Source organism: Amblyomma americanum, chromosome 1 (assembly GCF_052857255.1).
Source record: "Amblyomma americanum isolate KBUSLIRL-KWMA chromosome 1, ASM5285725v1, whole genome shotgun sequence".
Taxonomy (NCBI): domain Eukaryota; kingdom Metazoa; phylum Arthropoda; class Arachnida; order Ixodida; family Ixodidae; genus Amblyomma; species Amblyomma americanum.
The window spans coordinates 207,467,733-207,488,658 of NC_135497.1; the positions used below are offsets into that span (position 1 = coordinate 207,467,733).

General features: G+C 47.5%; 1 protein-coding gene across 1 annotated transcript in view; it reads right to left on the reverse strand.

Moving 5' to 3' along the window:
- Nucleotides 1-20,926, reverse strand: part of GAPcenA (GTPase activating protein and centrosome-associated) — an 85,249-nt gene that overhangs the window by 10,966 nt on the left and 53,357 nt on the right. The window contains exons 21-23 of the mRNA XM_077648343.1: nt 20,308-20,412; nt 10,163-10,246; nt 8,714-8,971 (exon numbers count right to left, since the gene is read on the reverse strand). Coding sequence (XP_077504469.1) covers nt 8,714-8,971; nt 10,163-10,246; nt 20,308-20,412 — 447 coding nt within the window. The remainder of the gene's footprint in view (nt 1-8,713; nt 8,972-10,162; nt 10,247-20,307; nt 20,413-20,926) is intronic.

Sequence of the window (20,926 nt, forward strand, 5' to 3'; positions counted from 1 at the left end):
CTAAAGCAAGCTGGCCCAAGTGAAAGATCCGTAGAATAGATCAAGATATGCCAGTGTTGTTTACAAGATACCATGCTGATACTGCGATGCTAGAGACATTGGGTAATCCACCAAATGTAAACAATGACTTACACAGTGCCAAAGTGACCTGCCAAGGGGCATAAAGCACCTAATGCCCTGGCTGAGCACCATTAAAACATAAGACACAGGAAAGACAGGCAACTGGCCACTCCATCGCCACAGAAATATTGCCATCATCTCTCCTTTTGCACAAATCACTATAGATTAAAAAATAAACATTTCGACAGATTTGCCTGTCTGGTTGGGTTTGAAGAATTATAATAAACTGCACATCTCCAACCAAAAGACTTTAACTTTAAATCCAACGTTTCGAAGCCGGCTCGGCTCCTTCACCAGGGGTGACTGAGGGCAGTAGCTTGCATCTTTAAGTATGGAGGGGAGGAGCGGGTCAAAGGAACGAAAGCTGCGATGCGAAAGGCATGGTTTTGGTTTTATGGGGGTTTAATGTCCCAAAGCGACTCAGGCTATGAGGGACGCCATAGTGAAGGGCTCCGGAAATTTCGACCACCTGGGGTTCTTTTACGTGCACTGACATCGCACAGCACACGGGCCTCTAGAATTTCGCCTCCATCGAAATTCCACCGCTGCGGCCGGGATCAAACCCGCGTCTTTCGGGCCAGCAGCCGAGTGCCATAACCACTCAGCCACCGCGGCAGCTACGCGAAAGGCGTGGGGGAAGAAAGAAAGGGGGGGGGGGGGGGGGGGGGGTTAAGGCTGTGAGTCACGTTGTCGCAATGTGGGGAGGTGGTCAATGGAGACTTCTTTTCGCTGAGTTGCAGAGCGAAGTCCCTGGGCATATACCGTATTTACACGATTTTAAGTCGACTCGAATGTAAGTTGACCCCCCAAATCACATTTCCGAAAAATAAAAAAAAAAACTTCCGAGGTTGTTTAAGCTTGGCCTTGAATAGTTGAATGCGACAACATTATCCAGCGGCCACCGTTCATCGCCAGCTGCTATCGGCTGCCGCACGCGGTCGTGCCCGTGGGCACATTTCAAACCGAAAATGTATTAGTCACTGGACTACTCGACCACACTTGCGCCATCACCTTCACTAGCGCTGCCGTTGTGATCGCTGCTGCGGTCCCACAGCACGTCGTTCGAACGTTGTCGTCCAGCGAAATCCCGCACCAAAAACAGCCCCATCACGACATCGCGTGGAACAGCTGAAAATTTTGCCTCGCTGCAGCTGCCACACCTGTATCACCCGTTGCGAATGTCGTACTTGCGGCCCGGCGGGCAGCTGTTCGTTTCTTCAGCGTAAAGAATGGCAGCCATTTTGAATGTAGCCGTGAACGAGCGCCGGTTACTTGGCGGACCTGGAGCACAAATGATGACTGACGAAGCACTACATTAAAAACTTGTGAAGCGTGGCCGGCAGTATTTAAATGCGTCAGAGCCAAAGATAAACTACAAGTGAATGGCTTCGGCTCTTCCGTCGGCTGCCGACACTCCTCGGCACTGCTGCCATTCCAAGTGAGGGTGCCACCTCGACTGGAACAGTGGCCCTTCCATCAACTATCAACGCTCCCTTGAGCGCCGAGCGCGGATTTGAAAGTGAAAAGGCCTGTTGGACGTTTGAGCTTCCCGTAGAACGTGAATGTATTATCGAGCCGCGGCCGCTTATCAGCAACTGCTGTCAGCAGCCACGTGTCGGGAGTGTGGGGTGCCAGTTTGCTGTTTATCGATAGTCGCCATCGGCCGCCGCCCATGCACGCGGGGAGGGGATGCCAGTTCTGCGCGTTGACATAGCAGCTGCTCAAGGCCAGCACCAAGAGTGATCCGACGGAGCCACGCAGCAAAAATGCAACCACGCTGTAGCATGCCTGATATCTCGTTTGTCTCGCCTTTACTTATAGTGAGATGTTTTCGTTTAGATTGTAAGTCACTTTGGATTTTCAACTTAAAAAAAAATAGGTCGACCTACAATCGTGTAAATACTGGGGGCACGTTTCCTTTTGTGTGGTTGATGCTGTTGGGGTGGTTCGGGTGGTTTATTATAAAACAAACCACTATACACACAGTCTACCTCCCATACACAAGAAAACCTGCCCAAGACACACGCATCACCATGCCATCTATGTACTGACAGTGTTCACCTCACACCAAATGATGTTTCGGTGAGCTCCTGACCCCCCCAACCCCCAAACAGTTCACTTCACTCTAAATTTATAAGTTTAACTTTCTATTTGTCTACATTTTATCGAATCCTTTCCCAAGTGATCTGTGCACTCTACAGATTATTCAGCGTCCCTTAACTCATTCTGTCTGCTACAGCCACCCTTTTTCTTTTAAATTCAAACACCTGCCATATGGCATATGCTACAATATGCATCGCTCCAGTCAGGTGCAAGTTTTGGAGCTGTGTCTCACTTCATAAAGTGCTGCTGCAACGTCCATTTACACAGAGAGCTCTACAAAGAAAAATGGACATAGACGCATTCAGCAACAAGCAGCAATGTTGCAAATCAATTCCTATAGTGTGTGTATCCTGCAGAGAACTTAATACTGTGCGAGCTGGCATGAAGAAATGACCACAAATATGGCATGCTAATCGCGATGACGCTCTCACTGAATGGGAGTGGGGCTTCAGTGAAACATCAAGCAAAAAATGTTTTCTAGTCCATTAGGTGGCAACATACAATGAAATAAAATTGGCACAGGCATTTCAAACGGGAATGCTCTTTAAATGGATCTATACTTGTGCAATGCAAAAATGACGAGTGGCATGAGTTCACAAACAAGGATCACCTAATTTTCAGCACCTAATTTTCAGCAGCAGCGATTTCCATGCTTTTTGCCGTTTTCCCTTTTTTTTTTTCTGCAAATTGTTTCTAGTCTTACTGGCTGATGCATAAATTCTGCACATTGCTGAAAACAGCATCTAAGAGGGTATTCAACATTCTAATGGATGTAGCTCTTCTGCCATCTACATAACCGGTACCAGAATCAATTGCCTAAGCTCATTTGTATTTTTCTGACTAAAAAAAAACCCACTCATGGGTGGCAATTTTGTTGCACTGGCAAAGAGAAAAACATAATAAGTCTAGTTCTTGTTCAATGCGCAGAATTTTGGTATCAGTTGAGTAAAATATTGATTGCTACTCTCATACAAAATTTCAACACTCTGCCGACAGTAGATTTTAAGAAAAGGGTACATAAGCAAAAAACAAAAATACTGAACAAAATTTCAATCTAGCTTTGAACTCTAATGCAAGCTGCATGTAATGGCGACACGTAATGGCGATAAACCATGCTGAGCGCACGGAGCATGTAGAAGCAAGTGGGCAAAGGTTCTCTCAAGTACTCATCACAATTCGCATCAGTGGTGTTCTGGTAATCCACGATGTCAGCAATGATGCTTTCGTTCACAAACTCTACCGCAGTCTCAACATCGTCATCCGTGAAGACAAAGCTGTCTATGGCTGCCCCATCATAAATAGCACCAGAAAATTTGGACAAATGGTTCCACAAATCATCACAACCCACGATGGCTTCGTCGAGCTCACTCAACAAAGAATTTTCTCCACCTTCTCCACGAAAGCAGAGACCAGAATATTGGAATCAGTTCTGTATAGTTTCGTTTCTGATCATTCTGTGACCCACTCAGCAAAGACAGGGCACCCAAGAGGTCGATTTTTAGGTCTCTTCCAGTCCTCAAATTCTGCAGGAGTCATTCAAACAGACATTTGCTGCAACCAACCTTCAGCCCTGATCCAAGGGCTGAAGCAGTGATGTAGCATTTGGCGGCAGGAAGAGAAGTGTGAAGCTGCTGAAATTAGTACTGCAGTGCTGGCCACCAGCCATTGTCTTGATGAGGCAGACGTTGCAATTTTGGCCTACCAGGCCGTCGCTCCAAGACTTCTACCACTTAGCAAAAAGTTCACAGGTCATCCACGCTCTTTGATTGGACCTGTAAGTCGAATGCAAAGTGCGCTGGAGAGACTTGCTTTTTTCTCTGGACCTCTCCTCCACTTTAGCTCAAATGTTAGCCTTGTTCTTGAGAACAGTGCTCAGCATGCCTCTCGGAATCTTGTATGCTGCGGCGATTTCGAATTTCTTCTCACCTCGTTCAACTTGTTTGATAATTTCCAGTTTCACAAAAATGGGGAGGCTCACCTGTTTCGCAGCTATCATCACGCGCACACAGAGACAACAAAAACCATGTAAAAATGCCGATGGCAGCACGACACACTGTACATGTGAACTGCATGACAATGCGTGCACAACTGATACAACGCGCTAAAAATGAATGCTCTAGTTTGCTGGCTATGCGCCCACCGCCTACGTCATGAAAACTTGCGTCATTATTGGTCTGTGTGTGCTACGCAGCACCATAGCACCCACAGGTCCATGCAGAGAAGTTCGCGCCTAGAGATGTGTTGAGAAAAAGCCAACTTCTTGAGTTGCCCGTTGTTGCCCAAAGTTCAATCTATCAGATGTGATGGCTAATTTTTGTATGCTGTAGCCATACTTTTTCCTATACATTCACGTTGTAGCTTTACGGTGCTCGGAAAATAACGATATATAAAATAATTTTGATCTAACCGAGTTCGACATAATTGAGTTCAACTGTAGGGGGTACGCATTCAAGCCGCAGTGGCTGCCATTATGGTGTCCAAAGAGCCCGACGAAAGGCCACTGCACATGTCTAATTGGTTTATCTCCATCTGCTAAGGCCTGCATTGCCGAAGGAGCGTGCTGGATGCCAGAATGGTGCCTGTGACATTCACATGAACATCCCTTTATACAGAGCAACCTGTGCAAGCTGTTTCGTGTTCTTTTCACAACACGCATCTCTTAAAAAATTTCCAGCTTTCAAGTGCTGCTGCACCCCAATGATATTGTTTCTTAGTAGTATACATGTTGACACCCGCCATGCTAACGGGCATGTACGCTGTAGAGCCTAGGAAATAACGCCATCTATGCAAAAAATACGAGAAATAAAAACTGCAGCTTTAGATAATCACAACTTCTGAATGCAATTACAGCGATTTCACAAGAAGTCCCATTTTTTTTCAGTATGTTTTCAAATCACAAGTTACTCTTAAATGAAACTAGGTATGTAGCTGACCTTCACTGGTTACCACAAGTTTACTCTGGCTGAATGAAACAAGCAGAAATGTTCATGTTCAAAATGTCGTCAGGCCGGTGTCACAGCCTTGAGGTGAAGAAGCGTTAAACTGCAAAGATCTACCCTGCTCATCCCTTGTATTCTACAGCTTGCACTTGCAGCTTTCATGAGCATTCATTCACATATGCGATTCACTATGTGGACTGATGCATGGACTACTTAACTAGAACTATCATAGGAAGAAACAAAAAAGAGGCACCGGCTAGAGGTGAGTGTTTCCTTTCCCAATGATATCTAGTTTTAGTGCGTCAGTCTTACGTCTTCTTACGAATGCGTTGTAAATTATGAAGCGAGGTTTGACTAAACAGTAATGCTCAAACTTCTGCTAGTTTGTCGCATACTTCTGTGCTCTCAAGACAAATGTGAACAATCTAGTAGTGAGTCCTGTAAAGTTTCTGGAGCTACATATTGTCGTCTTGTTTCAGCGATGTGACAGAAGTGCTGAAGAAGCATTTCATCAGGCCATTTCCACAGTGAACAATATTAAGACCATTAACAACTCAGTAGGGCAAGTAGCATACAAAAATATGCATAGGCATAGTGCCGTATTTACACGATTGTAAGTCGACCCCCCACATCACATTTCTAAAAAAAAAAAAAACTTCTTGAAGGTCGTTTACACTTGGCCTTTAATAATAGAATGTGATAGCACTATCATGCGGCCTCCGCTATCCGCTGCCACGCGCGTGGGCACGAGCCAAAACGAAAATGTATTAATCACTGGACTACTCGTCCACACTTGCGCCATCATCCTCACTAGCGCTGCCATCTTGATCGCTGCTGTGGTCCCACAGCACGTCATTCTAACATCGTCGCGCAGCAAATTCGCAAACAGCCACATCCCGACATCGTGCGGTAAAAATTAAAATTTTGCTTCGCTGCAGCTGCCACACCTGTTTCACCCGTTGCGAACGTTGAACTTGCGGCCCGGCGTGCAGTTCGTTTCTTCAGCGTAAAGAACGACAGCCATCTTGAATGTAGCCATGAATGAGCGCCGGTCGCTTACTGAACCCGGAGCATAAATGACGAAGCACTACATTAGGAACTTGTGAAACGCGGCCGGCAGTAGTCAAATGCATCAGAGCCAAAGAGAAACGTGTGAGCGGCGTCAGCTCTTCCGTCGGCTACCGACACTCCCCAGCGCCGCTGCAGTTCCGAGTGGCGGTCATGGAGGAAAATGGTGGCGGTGCCGCCGCGATTGGAACATCGGCCCTTCCATCAAATATTGATGCTCCCTTGAGCACCGAGTGCACGGTTGAAAGAAAAAAAAAGCTTGGACGACGCCTATTAAGAGTAGAACGCGAATGCGTTATCGGCCGCCGCTGCTTATCAGCAGGCGCAATCTGTGGCCGCATGTGGGGAGTGGGCTGGTGCCGGTTTGCAGCTTATCGACAGCCACCATAGGCCGCCGCACGCGGGGCGGGGATGCCGGTTCTGCGCATTGACATAGCAGCTGCTCAAAGCCAGCACCAAGAGCGATGCGACAGAGGCGCGCAGCAAAACTACAACCACACTGTAGCATGCCCGATATCTCGTTTGTCTCGCCTTTATTTATGGTGCGATGCTTTGGCTTCTATTTTAAGTCGACCCCCCACTTCGGATTTTCAAATTTTGAAAAATAGGTCGACTAACAATCATGTAATTATGGTAAAACATAACAGATAACAACAAAAAGCCAGTTTAAAGAAAACTGGGGGCCTTCTTAACCACATTCTTCTTAACCACAAGGGCCACAGAAAGGGGTGTTTGAGCTTGGCTTTAAAATGCTTGCACTATGTAGAGTACAGGCCATTGAGCGTCCATGCCGCATACGAGACCTCAAAAGCGAGCAAGGAAATTAACAATACATTTTTAAAAATTTCCACTTTCGCACCTCGTGCAGTTCCGGGCTTTCGTGCAAAACCTGGCATACGATGGCACCTCGTGCAAGTGACGTCAGCAGCCAGGGGTGATCACTGGTTCACAGCCTTATATTCTTTCAGGCGTCATGAGCTACCATGGCTAAGGCCACTCCGCAGCTGGCGGAGGTAGGGGAGGGGCCGAGTGTGTGGGCCCGGCGAAGGAGCATCGCCGTTTTGATGTGCGAGAGGAGAGAAAAAGGCGTGAAGACGCGGAAGTTCAAATTTTGTCTGCATATAACTCAGCTTCCACAATAATTCTTGCTGGAGGATAATTATGAAGCGGCGTCTTTTAACATCCGAGACATATCGCAACTTTATTGAGAGCCCCTTTCTGGGGCCCTTTAAAGAAGAAAATGCGAAAGCATTTAGATTGACTGCTATGGTGTCTACAATCAGCATCTAATGTTTTCAGACTTTCCCACATAAACTCCGGATGGAACCACTGTCTTTATGCAGTATGCATGAGTCGTCGCCTTCTAGAATGTTCCAGTACCTTCCACTGGATTATCATCAGGGATTATTCTAATCTGACCCATGAACCCACCTTAATCTACCCAATCCTCACTAATCAGTCTTAATCCATTCTCAGGGGTGAGCCTACTTCTACAATTTTTGGGGTCCCTTGATATTTTTAGGGGTGGGCCAACTTCCAAATTCTGGGGGTCCTCAGATCTTCAAATTTGGCGGTGCCCTATGATTGGTCTACTGGTGATCACGTGGTATTGATGACATCATGACTCTCTCAATCATAATCGCAGATCACGGGGTGTCCTCATACCACTACTGGCACAGTGGTGCAGCGGTTAAGCGATGCGCCACTGCCTCAGCAGGTGGCTCTTTCAAACACAGCTGCCAGTGGGGCTTTGTGAAACCCAGGATGCTCTTCATGAGTTCTCATAAGGCTCATGCACAGCACCACGGTGGGAAAACGGCAACTGCATTGAATTTATTTTAATTAATTGCACTTCCAAATGCCACAGGGGACACGTAGCTCACAACCTGGTGGGCAGGTTGCCATGTGCTATGGTGGCCAGGTTGTGATGACGTCGCAAGGTCACGCGACCTTTCTCGACCAATCAGAGAATTTTAAGACAAAGAAGCCAGAAATTTTTTGTCAGATGACCACCTAAATGCTATCACATTAATGAAGTGCATCGACTTTTATGAAGCTATGGGTGAATTAGGTTGTCCAGCATGCAACACAACTTCTCTCCTGTGCAGAAGGGCAAAAGTTAAAACTCTTCAGCATGACTACAGGTAACCAATGTATGCTCTTTGACTGCATTTACCACAATAGCAGAAATATTCTGCAATGGTGGTGAGCAGTACAAGAATATTCAACTTGAAATAAAGAGCCCACAGCGACACAGCTGCTGAATCTTTTTTGACACAACGCTAAAAGGGTTAACTGTCACCCCATTTTGTCCCCCCAAAAAAATGCCATGTTTGTTGGTCACTAAAAAGGGTTCTCTTTAACGCCCCTTCTACTAACTCACAAGTGTGTCTAGAGAGCCTCTCATACTTGGCTGCCTGGCCTTTCGCTGTGAAAAGGCTAGGGGTGGCAGACACTCTCGCGCAACAGAAACAGGTGCTAACCTGATTGCGGCACTGTGCTTCGACCAGAGCCAGCTTGGTCTGGGCCAGCTCCAGCTCCAGCTGACGCAGCTGTGCAATTTCCTGGGATCGGCCACAGTCGCCAGCTGATGACTTCTTTAGCTGCGGCCAGCCATGTTCATCAATGGCCCGCTCCACCAGTGCAGCACAACTGGGGCATGCTGTGGCCTGCAGCACCCTCAGTGACTCCTTGGCTCTGCGCTGCTCCCGCTCTATCTGGTCACTCAGATGCCGACAGATCTGCATGCACACTTCATGTCACTGCCATCACAGCTGATGCAATATTTCAACCAAGAGCAGACTTTGTGCCAAAGAATGTCCCCAAAATCTTCCGCTAGAGTGCCAATGTGTACAGTACAAGCAAGGCTCTGCCTTGCTAATGTGAAGCAAGTCTATTGGCGCTACAACAGTGATAGGCATACTTTAGGATCGTCTCACAATACCCATAGAAAAGCAAATTCAGCCACAGCTAGCACACAGAGTTTGGACACCTGCAATGCTGTTTTATACCGCAGTTAATCCAAGACATACTAAACTCTAAGAAGATCACTAAGTAGTTCATTATATTGATAATTCAATAAATAAAACAGCTCAATCAATTATGAAACACATGACAGGAGAGGCGTCCTGTCATGTCCGTCACTGTGCTCATCTAAAAAAAGTAGCGCTTAATTACTATTCTACGCCAATCGATAAGCTTAGCTGTAACCTGGAAGCACATTAAGGTCCATCCATGCTAGCGGAGCACTTCTTGCAGTGGCTTGCAGCCTGTTGGCTTACTGGCAGTACATTAAAGCCACTGCAGACGGTGCTTTGTAATTAGTCACTGCCTACCATAAGAAGTCTAATTCTGTTAGAAGTATACTATAAACAATATTCCCATTTAAATTAGGGTACACCTGGCTTCCGTAATGCCTTCGACAAATAGGCAAATGAAGCAAGTCATGCAACAGCCATTGGTAACCTTTGGTCATCTAGGTTGGCTGCACCTCATGACAGCAATGTTACGTGAAGAATGGGTATGCCAGACCATAAGCTACCCACCAACCCTCACCCCACGCTACCCTTGACACACGGTTTTACAGTGTCTTTTTGTGGCTAGCAATACCAGTAGGTGCCCAAGGCTGCGTAGCCGAGTCTCACAGCCAACCGAGACGCATGCATGAAAAGTGAATGAGGCAGCACCATTAGATACACCCCCCGTATATATGACGTGCTGTATGAGATTCGATAAATACCAACAGTGCTGCACGTTTGTATGAAAATTTTAAGATCATGATGTCAGTGCCCGATATAAACAATAATTCAATATATCTGGGACTGACCCCCTTTCACATTTTTCACATCGAACTCTGGCAAAATGTCAGTCTGTACAAGTGCACGTGAGTTAGCAAAGTATCATATATTGTTTGAAAATGACTCAAGACTAACCTGCTTATACTCGCCCAGGATGGTAGTGTTGCGTACAGCTTCAGCTTCAGCCGTTTGTAGCTCACGCCGGCACATCTCCTTCAGCTGTTCCAACACACACAAAAAAAAAAAGAACTTGGAAATTACGAGAAAAAAAAAATGTTGAGCAACACAGTTAAGACCTGAAGTTCATAAGAGCAAACAACAATTATGTCAACACTTCAGATACATGTTTGCAAGAAATGGCACAATCTCCTTGTTTGCTTTATCCCTATGTGCAGGGCTACATCGGCGATGGATGATTCCAAATATAAATGCAGTGCTTTTGGCTGCTACTGACTACAACCATTTTCCTTCATATTATAGGATTAACACTCCAAAAAATATGCACTGTTGGCAATGTGACACAAGAACCTGAAATATACTGTTCAGGACAATTAAGTAGAACCCCTCTATGGTAATGTCACTTGGACCAGCAAAAATCTTTACTATATCAGTTATTGGCGATAGCATGGCTCTGGTAATTTGGTTACTTAATAAAGATAGTGTTGGTTTCTGATTATGCGCTAATGACTTATTTTTAGCTATCATATTTTCGATTTCGTCAAAGTGTTGTGGAAATACCGCATTTGCATGAATACAACATGGCCACATCTTTTCAATCACCCACACCTAAAATGTGTTTGAACCACCCGCGCTTTCGCATGCCTTGCCATCTAGGGACAGCGAATAAATCTAGCGTCAACAGCCACCTAGCATGTGACCGGCAAGTGATCGAACCACTGCCCGCGCAGCGTTGCCAGGGTTGGCTACTTTGCGCCAAACTGGCTACTTTTGTGAGGTCTTGGCGACAAAAATTTGAGCTTGGCTACTTGGCTACTTTTGAAATGTAAGTGAGGACTCCATAACATAATAATTCCTCTTTTTTTGCCAATGGTTAGAAAACATGGAGTACGCCAGAATACTATTTAAGAATACCATTATCCTGTTGTACCTGCCCTGTTGTCGATAGATGGAGGGAAGATTTAGCGTGGTTAGGCCAAATGCGAATTCGGTGTTTTAGCACCTTGGTTATCACTACGGTTTCAGCTCACGGTTCGGTTTTCAAAGGTCAAGCAGGCTTCAGACAAAGACCGGCTATTTAATCGGTCTTGAGCTCTGTCTTACCGGTATGAAGCGACAGCATTAATGGTTGCAACAGCCAGGCTGCTCTTCCCAGGCAACCAATCTTGACGAACCAGTAATTTAAATGCCACAAGCTGTGGTGGGGAGTTTACATATAATCTGGTGGGCAGGGCTCAAAATTGAAAATTCGTTTTTGGGGAAAGGAAATGGCCCAGTATCTGTCGCATCTCAGCAGACACCTGATCAGCACCATAAGTGAAGGGATAAAGGAGGGACTGAAAGAAGAAAGGAAGAAGAAAGAGGCGCCATTGTGGAGGGCTCTGGAATAATTTCAACCACCTAGGGATCTTTAGCATGCACTGACATCGCACAGCACACGGGCACCTTTGCATTTCGCCTCCACTGAAACGCGGCCGCCGCAGTTGGGCTCGAACTCGGGTACTCCGGATCAGTAGCCAAGCGCCCTAACCACTGAACCACCGCGGCAGAGCTTCACTCCTAGAGTTTCATGTAGAGTTTCATGTAGGGTTTCATGTAGGGTTTCATCTAGGGCTTCACTTTGTTTACTCATCACGAAATCGCGACATATCCCCTCTAATGCTCTTGCATTAATAACTATGACTGCATCAAGGGAACACAAGGTATTTGATCTGACAAGGAGAAAATGATTTCTTCTGGTCGCTTTTCAATACCTTTCATAAATACCTCAAGTGTTTCTGTGCTTCTGTTCCCTGGTCTTAAAGTAAATTATTTCATCAGTGATTCACTTATACTTCAAAGTTAATAACAGACACTGTTGTCCTATGTCCTACAACTATAAATTTCTGGAAACATTTCTGCTTCTAGCGACGTTTATGCGGTGCCTTGGCACCAATTCTGACTACTTTTGAAACCGTGGTTGCAGATTGGCTACTTTTTGGCTACTTTTACCATTTTTTTTGGCTATTTTTTGAGTTTAGGACATGGAGGAAGGAAAACTCGGGAGAGCCCCTCCCTATCTGAGCTGCATGTCAAAAAGTGTGCCGGAAGTCATGAGCTTTCGCAAGGACTACTAGGAGACTTTGGCCGACTGTGCAACAAATAGTAACGCTGGGTGCAGCAGCGTCGTCTGCTGTAATGCCTGCTGCGCATGCGCAAGCGTGCTGAGACGATGGCCAAGAAGGGGGGAGCAGGGGGAAGCTAGCGTCAAAAAATGTGACGTAACCACCTCTCCCGAGCTTCTTCCATCCTATATGGTTTAAGACCTGGCAGCGGCGCCGCCACAGCCGCGCCCCCGCCGCCACATTTGCCAACCCGCACGTGCCAACTTGGCACTCCATTCTGTCGACGTCGTCGTGCAACATGGCAGCGCCGAAACGCAAAGCAGTTTCACTTGAAACGAAGATAAGCAGGGTGATTGACAGCAGGCGCAAGAAAAAAAGACATCGTTGTGGACTTCGCTGTTGCGCCAGCACTCTATCAACCATCTTCAGTGCAAGGCAGAAGATTAAAAACGTTCACTCTGCAGGCACCGTGAAAAACGACAGGAAGCGTGTAAGGCTTTGTCACCACCAGGATGTTGAAGATGCCTTGTTTGCATGGTTCAAGGACCTTAGAGCGTGCAACCTGCCTGTGTTTGGTGTCATCCTTCACCAAATGAAGGCGAGAAGCCTCGCTTGCGTCTTAGGCCACGATGACTTTCATGCAAGCGGACAATTTTGACGAGACGACATGGCGTCAACTGGTGGTTCCGAACGTTACGTTCGAGGAATTTATCTATGCAGATGACAACTTATCTGTGGTGCCTGAACTGGCTGACCAAGAAGTTGTAAACCAGCTGCTTCCTTCAGATGATGCTACAAGCGGCGATGAAAGCAAAGAAGGCGAGGAGAGAGCTCTCAGCAGCACCGAGGCTGCTGACATGGCCAGGAAATTGAGGGGGTACCCCGAGAACCTACCTGTGGCCAAATCAGCTGACATCAGGAAAGCGCTGTGCTGCGTTGATTTCGCCGAGAAATTTATCCTGTAATGAACGACGTCTTACAAGGCGCTGCGTTGCGAACAACTACCAGTACAGTTCAGATCCCGTCCAGCAGCGATCAGCCCAGAGCACGCGCGAGCGTCGGAGCATTCAGCGCTTGTCGTTTTCTTCCTTAAGCGCCAGCCATTGAAGGTTCTGGAGCCGGAACCCTGTCTTACAACTTCCCCCGGGCGAAAATGCGCCAGCCTGGTGCCCTAGGGCAATGTGACGACGGCAGGGTCACAGTATGGTTTGAGGCGGTCTGTGTGTACAATTTCACGGCCTCGGCAACGGTGATCAGTGGACGGCGTAAGGGTTTCGATAAGGTAATTGACGGGGGATGTCTGCTTAAGAATGTGGTAGGGGCCCTGGTACTTGCTGAGAAGTTTGAAGAAAGGCCAGGACTTGAGGAAGGCATCTATAGCCAGAAAGGTAAGCAGGAAGAAGTGCAGAGTGATCATGGTGCTTTTCTGCTCCTGCCGGGCGTGAGAAAAGAAGGACCGGGCAAGCTAGCAGCATTCTTCGGCATAAGTTGCGGCTTGGAAACGAGTGAGAAATTCAGAAGCATCAGGGTGGTACGGCACAATGGTGTCTATTGTGCAAGAAGGCTCATGGCCGTACAAGAGAAAGTATGAAGAGAATCCGGTGGTGGCTTGAGCAGCTGAGTTATAAACACAGGCGACGAAATGTAGAACGTGGCCCCAGTTGCAGTGATCGGAAGCAACATACATGGCCAGCATATCAATGAGGGTGCGGTTAAAACGCTCAACCATGCCATTTGTCTGCGGATGGCAGGTGAGGCAGTGTGGTGAACAATGTTTCATTCCTGAAGGACAGCTTCAACAACTTCAGAGAGGAAGACGGACCCTCTATCACTAAGCAACTCTTTGGGAGCACCATGGCAAAGAATGATACAATGGAGGATGAAAGAAGCAATGTCGTGGTCTGTAGCAGATGGTAAAGGCGACGTTTCAGCGTAGCGTGTAAGACGATCGATGGCAACGATGATCCAGCGGTTGCCAGTTGATGTGCTTAGAAGAGGGCAGTACAGGTCAATGCCAACACGATCGAAAGGCTGGGATGGGCAGGGCAGCGGCTGCAGAGGAGATGCTGATACTGATGCCCTCTCACGTTCCCCTCTGCTGTCTGAGGCAGTGCCTTGTACATCCGCCCTGCATTCTTTGTCATTTGAGCCCACTGATATGGCTTCCAAGCAACGTAGAGACCCATGGATCGCTTGCCTCTTAGATTTCTTATCTGGCCGATTATCGCCACCTCCTTCCCTTGCTCTCTGTCGCCAGTCCCATCATTTTGGCATCAGAGACGAGCTTCTTTACCGTCGGAACTACCTTCTGGATGGTCGCAAGTGGCTGCTTGTTATTCCGACCTATCTGCGCTCTGTCATTTGCTCCCACTACCACGATGCTCCCCAGTGTGCCCATGGCGGCTTATTAAAGACCTTCACTCCCCTATGACAGCGGTACTACTGGCGTGGGATGTACCGTTATGTTCCCAGCTCGTCCAGTCCTGCCCTGAATGCCAGCGCCGAAAAAACCCACCTCGCCGACCTGCCGCTCCTCTGCAGAAGCTGCACTGCCCATCCCAGCCTTTCGAGCATGTTGACATTGACCTGTACGTCTCATTGTGACTGTTACTTTACACCATACAGCTACAGGTGGCGACGATCGGCCAGATAAGAAATCTAAGAGCCAAGTGATCCATGGGTCTCTGCATTGCTCGGAAGCCATATCAGCGGGCTGAAACGATAAAGAATGCAGGGTGGATGTACAAGGCACTGCCTCAGACGGCAGAGGGGAATGTGAGAGGGCATCAGCATCTGCACGTTTACGGCCAAAACGAGAGACAACATTAATGTTGTACTCTTGGAGTCGTGGAGCCGAACACACCAGTCGAATGAAGGGACCTTTCAAAAAGGAGAGCCAGCAGAGGGCATGGTGATCGATGACGTCAAAAGGGCACCCGTACAAGTAGGGGTGAAATTTGGCGATTGCCCAAAGGATGGCTAAACACTCCTTCTCGGTGATGGAATAGTTGGCTTCAGCCTTTCTTAGTGTCCAGTTGGCGTAAGCAACAACGTACTCGTCAAAGCCAGGCTTGCACTGAGTGGGTACTACACTGTGGCCGACGCCACTGGCATCGGTGTGGATTTCCGCAGGAGAATGAGGGTCGAAATGACGCAGGATTGGCAGAGTCATCAGAAGGCGATGGAGTGTCGTAAAGGCTTCATCACAGGCTGGAAACCAGGCCGAAAGGTCATAACTGGAGAGGAGCTTGATTAGGAGGTCGATGAGAGTAGCAAAATTGTGGACGAAGCGGCGGAAGTAGAAGCAGAGGCCGATGAAGCTGCGGAGTTCTTTCGCAGAAGTGGACTTTGGAAATTCAGCCACAGCGTGCAACTTTGCCGTGTCCAGGACAACTCCATCCTTTGACACGACATGCCCGAGAATGGTGAGCTGCCGAGCTCCGAAGCGGCATTTCTTTAAATTAAGTTGAAGGCCAGCGTCGACCAGGCATCAAGAATAGTCTCAAGGCACTGGAGGTGAAACAAAAAATCCGGGGAAAAGATCACAACGTTGCCCAGGTAACAAAGACGTGTGCCATTTGAGCCCTCTGAGAAGGTTGTCCATCATGTGCTCGAATGTGGCGCGTGCATTGCAGAGGCCGAAGGGCACGACAGTAAATTCATAAAGCCCGTCGGGTGTGACGAAAGCAGTTTTTAGGCGATCGGCCTATGCCACTGGTACCAGCCAGTAACCGGAGCACAAATCCAATGAAGAAAAAACTCAGCGCCCTGCAGGCAGTTGTGGGCGCCGTAGATACAAGGGAGAGGGTAAAAGTCCTTGCGTGTAATCTTGTTCAGACAGCGGTAGTCTACGCAGAACCGGATGGAACCGTCCTTTTTGTTGACCAGAACCACCGGAGATGCCCACGGGCTGTGCGACGGCTGGATCATGTGGCGCTAAAGCATGTAGGTCACCTGTTTGTCAATGATGCAGCGCTGAGCAGCTCACACGTGATACAGACGATGGCGCAAAGGGACATGGGTGCCAGTGTCAATACAGTGAGCAACGATGGTTGCGCGACCCAAGGAAGTTTGCTGGTAGTCAAACGAAGCTTCAAAATGTTGTAGGATGGCGACAAGTTGGGCTCGTTGTGTAGGCGTCAGGGTAGCATCGACGGATCGGTGAAAAATATCGAGATGACAGACTATTGACGGGAACAGGCGTAATGGCGCTGATGTGAAGTCCAGCTGTGCTATCGATGAGGGGGTATGCTGCGGCAGTATTGAGCAAGGCAACGCTACTAAGCGATTGGCCACAGAGTAAAGTAGTAGGGCTGGAGAACGGGTTGGACACACAAATAGCGCTTGAGCCACGAAAAATTGTCAGAGGGGCACGAGGCAGCAAAATGGATTTCTGGTCAGCACATCGCAAAGAGGGCATATAAATTACAGTTGCATCAGAGAGCAGCACAAGAAAGAGGCACCAGCGCTCAAGAGATGTCTGTGTCCTCTGAGACGACCACAGTAGCGGCAGCAGCAACAGGTACATCCAAGGGAGCATCACTGAAGGGCAATAACTCGAGATGAGCACAGGCGCAGTCAATAACGGCATGATGTGTGGAGAGGAAGTCCCAACTAAGGATGACGTCATGAGATCAGCAGGCGAGGACGATGACCTCTATAGTGAATGGAACGTCCTCGATAAGAAGGCGTGCGGTGCAGGCGGCTATTGTCTGAATGTCCTAGGTGCTGGCGGTACAAAGAGAAACGGCAGGAAGAGGCGGCGTCACTTTTTTGAGTCTGCGACAGAGGGTGTGACTGAGAATGGCTCCGCTAATGTCAACAAGTGCTTCGACGGTAACTCCCTCAACGAACACGGTGATAATATTGGCGGGCATGGAAACAGGTCTTGAGCGAGTCACTGGCGGTGCAGTTCTTGCCTCTGGGACTGTGGCCGTTAGTTTTCCGCATGAATGGCGGGTTGGCGGCGGAGCATCAGAGAACGGGTGCGACAGCCAGGAGATGGCGAGTGGCGAGAATGGAGATGGTAACTAGGACAAGAGGAATCCGGAGGCGGCTCATGTGACGCAAGCAAGGAGGACGGCGGAAGGTCGTACGTTGGCTCACGTCTATAATCATACGGACGGTGGTCATGACTACAGCGCAAACGAGCCACGTGGCCAGCGACTCCACAGGCGTAGCAAATAGGTCGGTTGCCTTTCGTGCGCCAGGGGATGAGAGGCTGCGGCTGAGATCGAGGGCGATGAGGGCGATGAGGTGGCCTGTAGACAGGGGCAGTAGTTGAGGGCCATGACCGCATCACAGCATCAGCGTACATTAGAGGAGCTCAGCGTACATTAGAGGAGCTCAGCGTACATTAGAGGAGCCACGATCAGTGAGTCAGTGACTGCTGAGGAGGAGGGGGCAGTACCTCGGCTGCCTGCTCCTGTATGATACACTGGAGATTGGGAGTGAGCGGCGGTGCAGGCATAGGCGGACAGGTAGACAAGCACAGCTGGTGGGCGACTTCCTCAGGGACAAACTGCTGAATGTGTTGGAGGAGTGGCTGAAGGTCCAGAGCACCGTCCACAGGAAGTGCCAAGCTTAAAATTGTTGCCTCCTGAAAGCTGGCATGGTGGATGGAAAGGTGCTGTTTGCACAGCTCATCAAAGCTTTGGCAGTAGCTTATGACATCGGACACACACTGGGGATTTTTGGCGACGAGCATCTAGAAGGCATCATCACCAATGCCTTTCAGAATATTTCTGATCTTGCCAGCCTCGCTCATGGAAGCGTTTAAATGCTTGCAAAGGTCGACGTCCCCTACGTAGCTTGTAACATTTTCACCGCTTTGCTGCGCTTGACTGCACAAGCGTTGCTCGGCGCGAAGCTTAAGTACAGCGCAAAGGGCCAAACCTCTTTCAGGCTGGTTTTAAGATCTGCCCAGCTGGAGATGTCAGCCTCGTGGTTTCGGAACCACAGACTGTGGCAACGTCGCTCAAATAAAATATAACATTGGTGACCTTGACACATTTATAGGAGGCCAACCAATCCTCCACACCCGTGTTATCTGTGCCGCTGAAGATGGCTGGGTCACGCTGCCGCTCTGCGCCGGAACAGATGACAGCTGACGGAAGCAGTGATGCAAGTTGGGTGACGGTTTTGGACATCGCAGAGGCAGTACGCAATACTCGGCTGCGAACCTCCAGAGTGAGGGGATCGTTGACACCTCCACCACTAGTAACAAAGGACGTCTTACAAGGTGCTGCGTTGCAAACAAGTACCAGTACAGTTCAGATCCAGCCCAGCAGCAGCGATCAGTCCAGAGCACGCACGAGCGTCGGAGCGTTCAGCGCCTGTTGTAGTCTTCTTCATTAAGTGCCAGCCGCTGAAGGTTTCGGAGCCGAAGGCCTGTCTTACAATCCTATCAAATAATGTGAAGTGCCGCCAAACAAAGATTACGTGTTTTTTAAATAAAGCAGTTTTTGCGCGCGGCCAGTATGCCGATTTGTGTGTTCATTTTTTGCTTTCCAGTACGAAATGCAAGCTGAGGGTTCACATGCTTATATGCACCACGCTTTAAATTTAAAAACAGTGAGTTTTTTCAACTCTGTGCTTTTCATCTTAGGGTGCCCTTTACTTGGGTTTATTAACAGACCTTTTCTGCGAGAATTTGAGTGCATACTTTTAGAACGAATATTGGGTATAATGAACGAATTTCCATGCAAAATGCGACTTCATTAAAATGAGGTTTGACAGTACATGGCCCAAGATTCTTTAGCTCCTTTTGACTTGGACCCTTCAAAATGTGATATTTACTTACCACTTTCGACAACTAGAAAAATGAGAACACAACATTCTATACATTTAGCAGAATATAGATGGCTTAACAATTCACTTAAGGCCTCTTTTTTTTTGCAAACAATCCAAGACTGGAATTTCTTACTAAGACAATGCTGAGTGCTCGCCCATAACTAGCTTCATTTCAAAGTTGCCAACGTTTGCCTCACTATTTGTTTTCGTAAAACTGTGAACTATGTCTGTGGTGGTGACTGATTTATACACTTACAGCTTTCATGTTCCACATCGCCCCCCAGGAGATGTACCCTGCACTTTTGTTTGGGTTGTCTAGAAGTATATTTGTGTCCCAAGCCTGCAAAAGCCTCTGAAATGAGCTAGCAGTATGTAACATACCAGGTGTTTCAAATTTTTCAACATTTCTACTAAATGGTTTTAATGAGATTTAATGTCCCAAAGTGACTCAGGCTTATGGGGGATGCCATAGTGGAGGGCTCCGGATAATTTTCACCACCTGAGGTTCTTTAAAGTGCACTGACATTGTACAGTATATGGGCCCCTGGTATTTAGCCTCCATCGAAATGCGGCCGCCACAGCAGATATCGAACCCGCATCTTTCAGGTCAGAAGCAGATCACCTTAACCACTGCTGCACATTAACCACTGAGCCACCCGCAATGCTTGCTGTGATCGCTCCGCATATACAGGCTTCGCAGGAAGTTTAAAAATATTCTCTCATATGGCTGATGAAAAAAAACCAAACCCGAAACCAAAGTACAGTTCTTTTGCAACATACTGAATGATGCCACTTGTCCAGAAGCCAGGATCATGCAGAATGGGCTATTTTGAGTCACTGTTCAAATTCAACGATTTGAATAGGCGTAGTAAATAAAGACACAAGTCAATGAGATCTCCAAGTGTGTGGGGTAATCTGTCACAAACATGTTGCAAAGCTAGCAGTATTTTGAGATTTTTTTTTTTGTCTTTAAGCTCTTACTGCTTCTTAAAAGCTGAATGGGCATTTGTTCCTCTGCAGCAGTTTGCAGTTTATGCTAATCCAGTATGCATGTGACCAACACATTGAGTAGTAGAATGTCAAAAAGAGCTCTGAAAAATAACAAAATATGTGCCTGGAATAGAAAAGCATGCCCACAAAAACTGATGCAAGCAAGAACCATAGTCCTGGAGAGGTTCCAGTAATAAGTGAACGCCCACAGCATACCTGGCCCACTTCGGTGTCTAATCGACGTTTCTCTTCTTCCAGCTCTGCCAATGCACTAGTGGCTGTCTGCAGTTCTTTCTCAAGAATGTCTGCTTTCTCTTCAGCCTACACAAAAGCAGACCTGCAGATGAATGCTTATAGCCTGTATTGTGCACGCAGAGAATTGGACTTCACATTTCCTCATGAACATGACAAAAAATGTTAAAACATGATACAGAAAATTACAAACTGCAATGTTACCATCAAACAATGACCATCAAACAATGAGCAAGACATAACACTGTACAAACACACACTACACACAGAGCTTTAATTACACGACGAAAGGACACGAAATTTGGAGGTCATGGGTTTGGATCCCACCGGTGGCATGTGGTTGCTTTTTCTTCTGCTTTCTAATCAATCATCTTTAAAATAATTGTCCTATTAACCTCCCATTGATGAACACCACGAATTAAAAGAACGAAAATAAACATCCCCTACGGTCCTTGATTTCGGTGGCTATTGGCTTCCGTCATGTACGTCATAACGAGCCCTTCTTTTCCCTTCCTTTGTCTGCTCAAGAGCTTTGATTAGGTACATTCATTATCCAATATAGCAAGATTCGACCGTTACAACA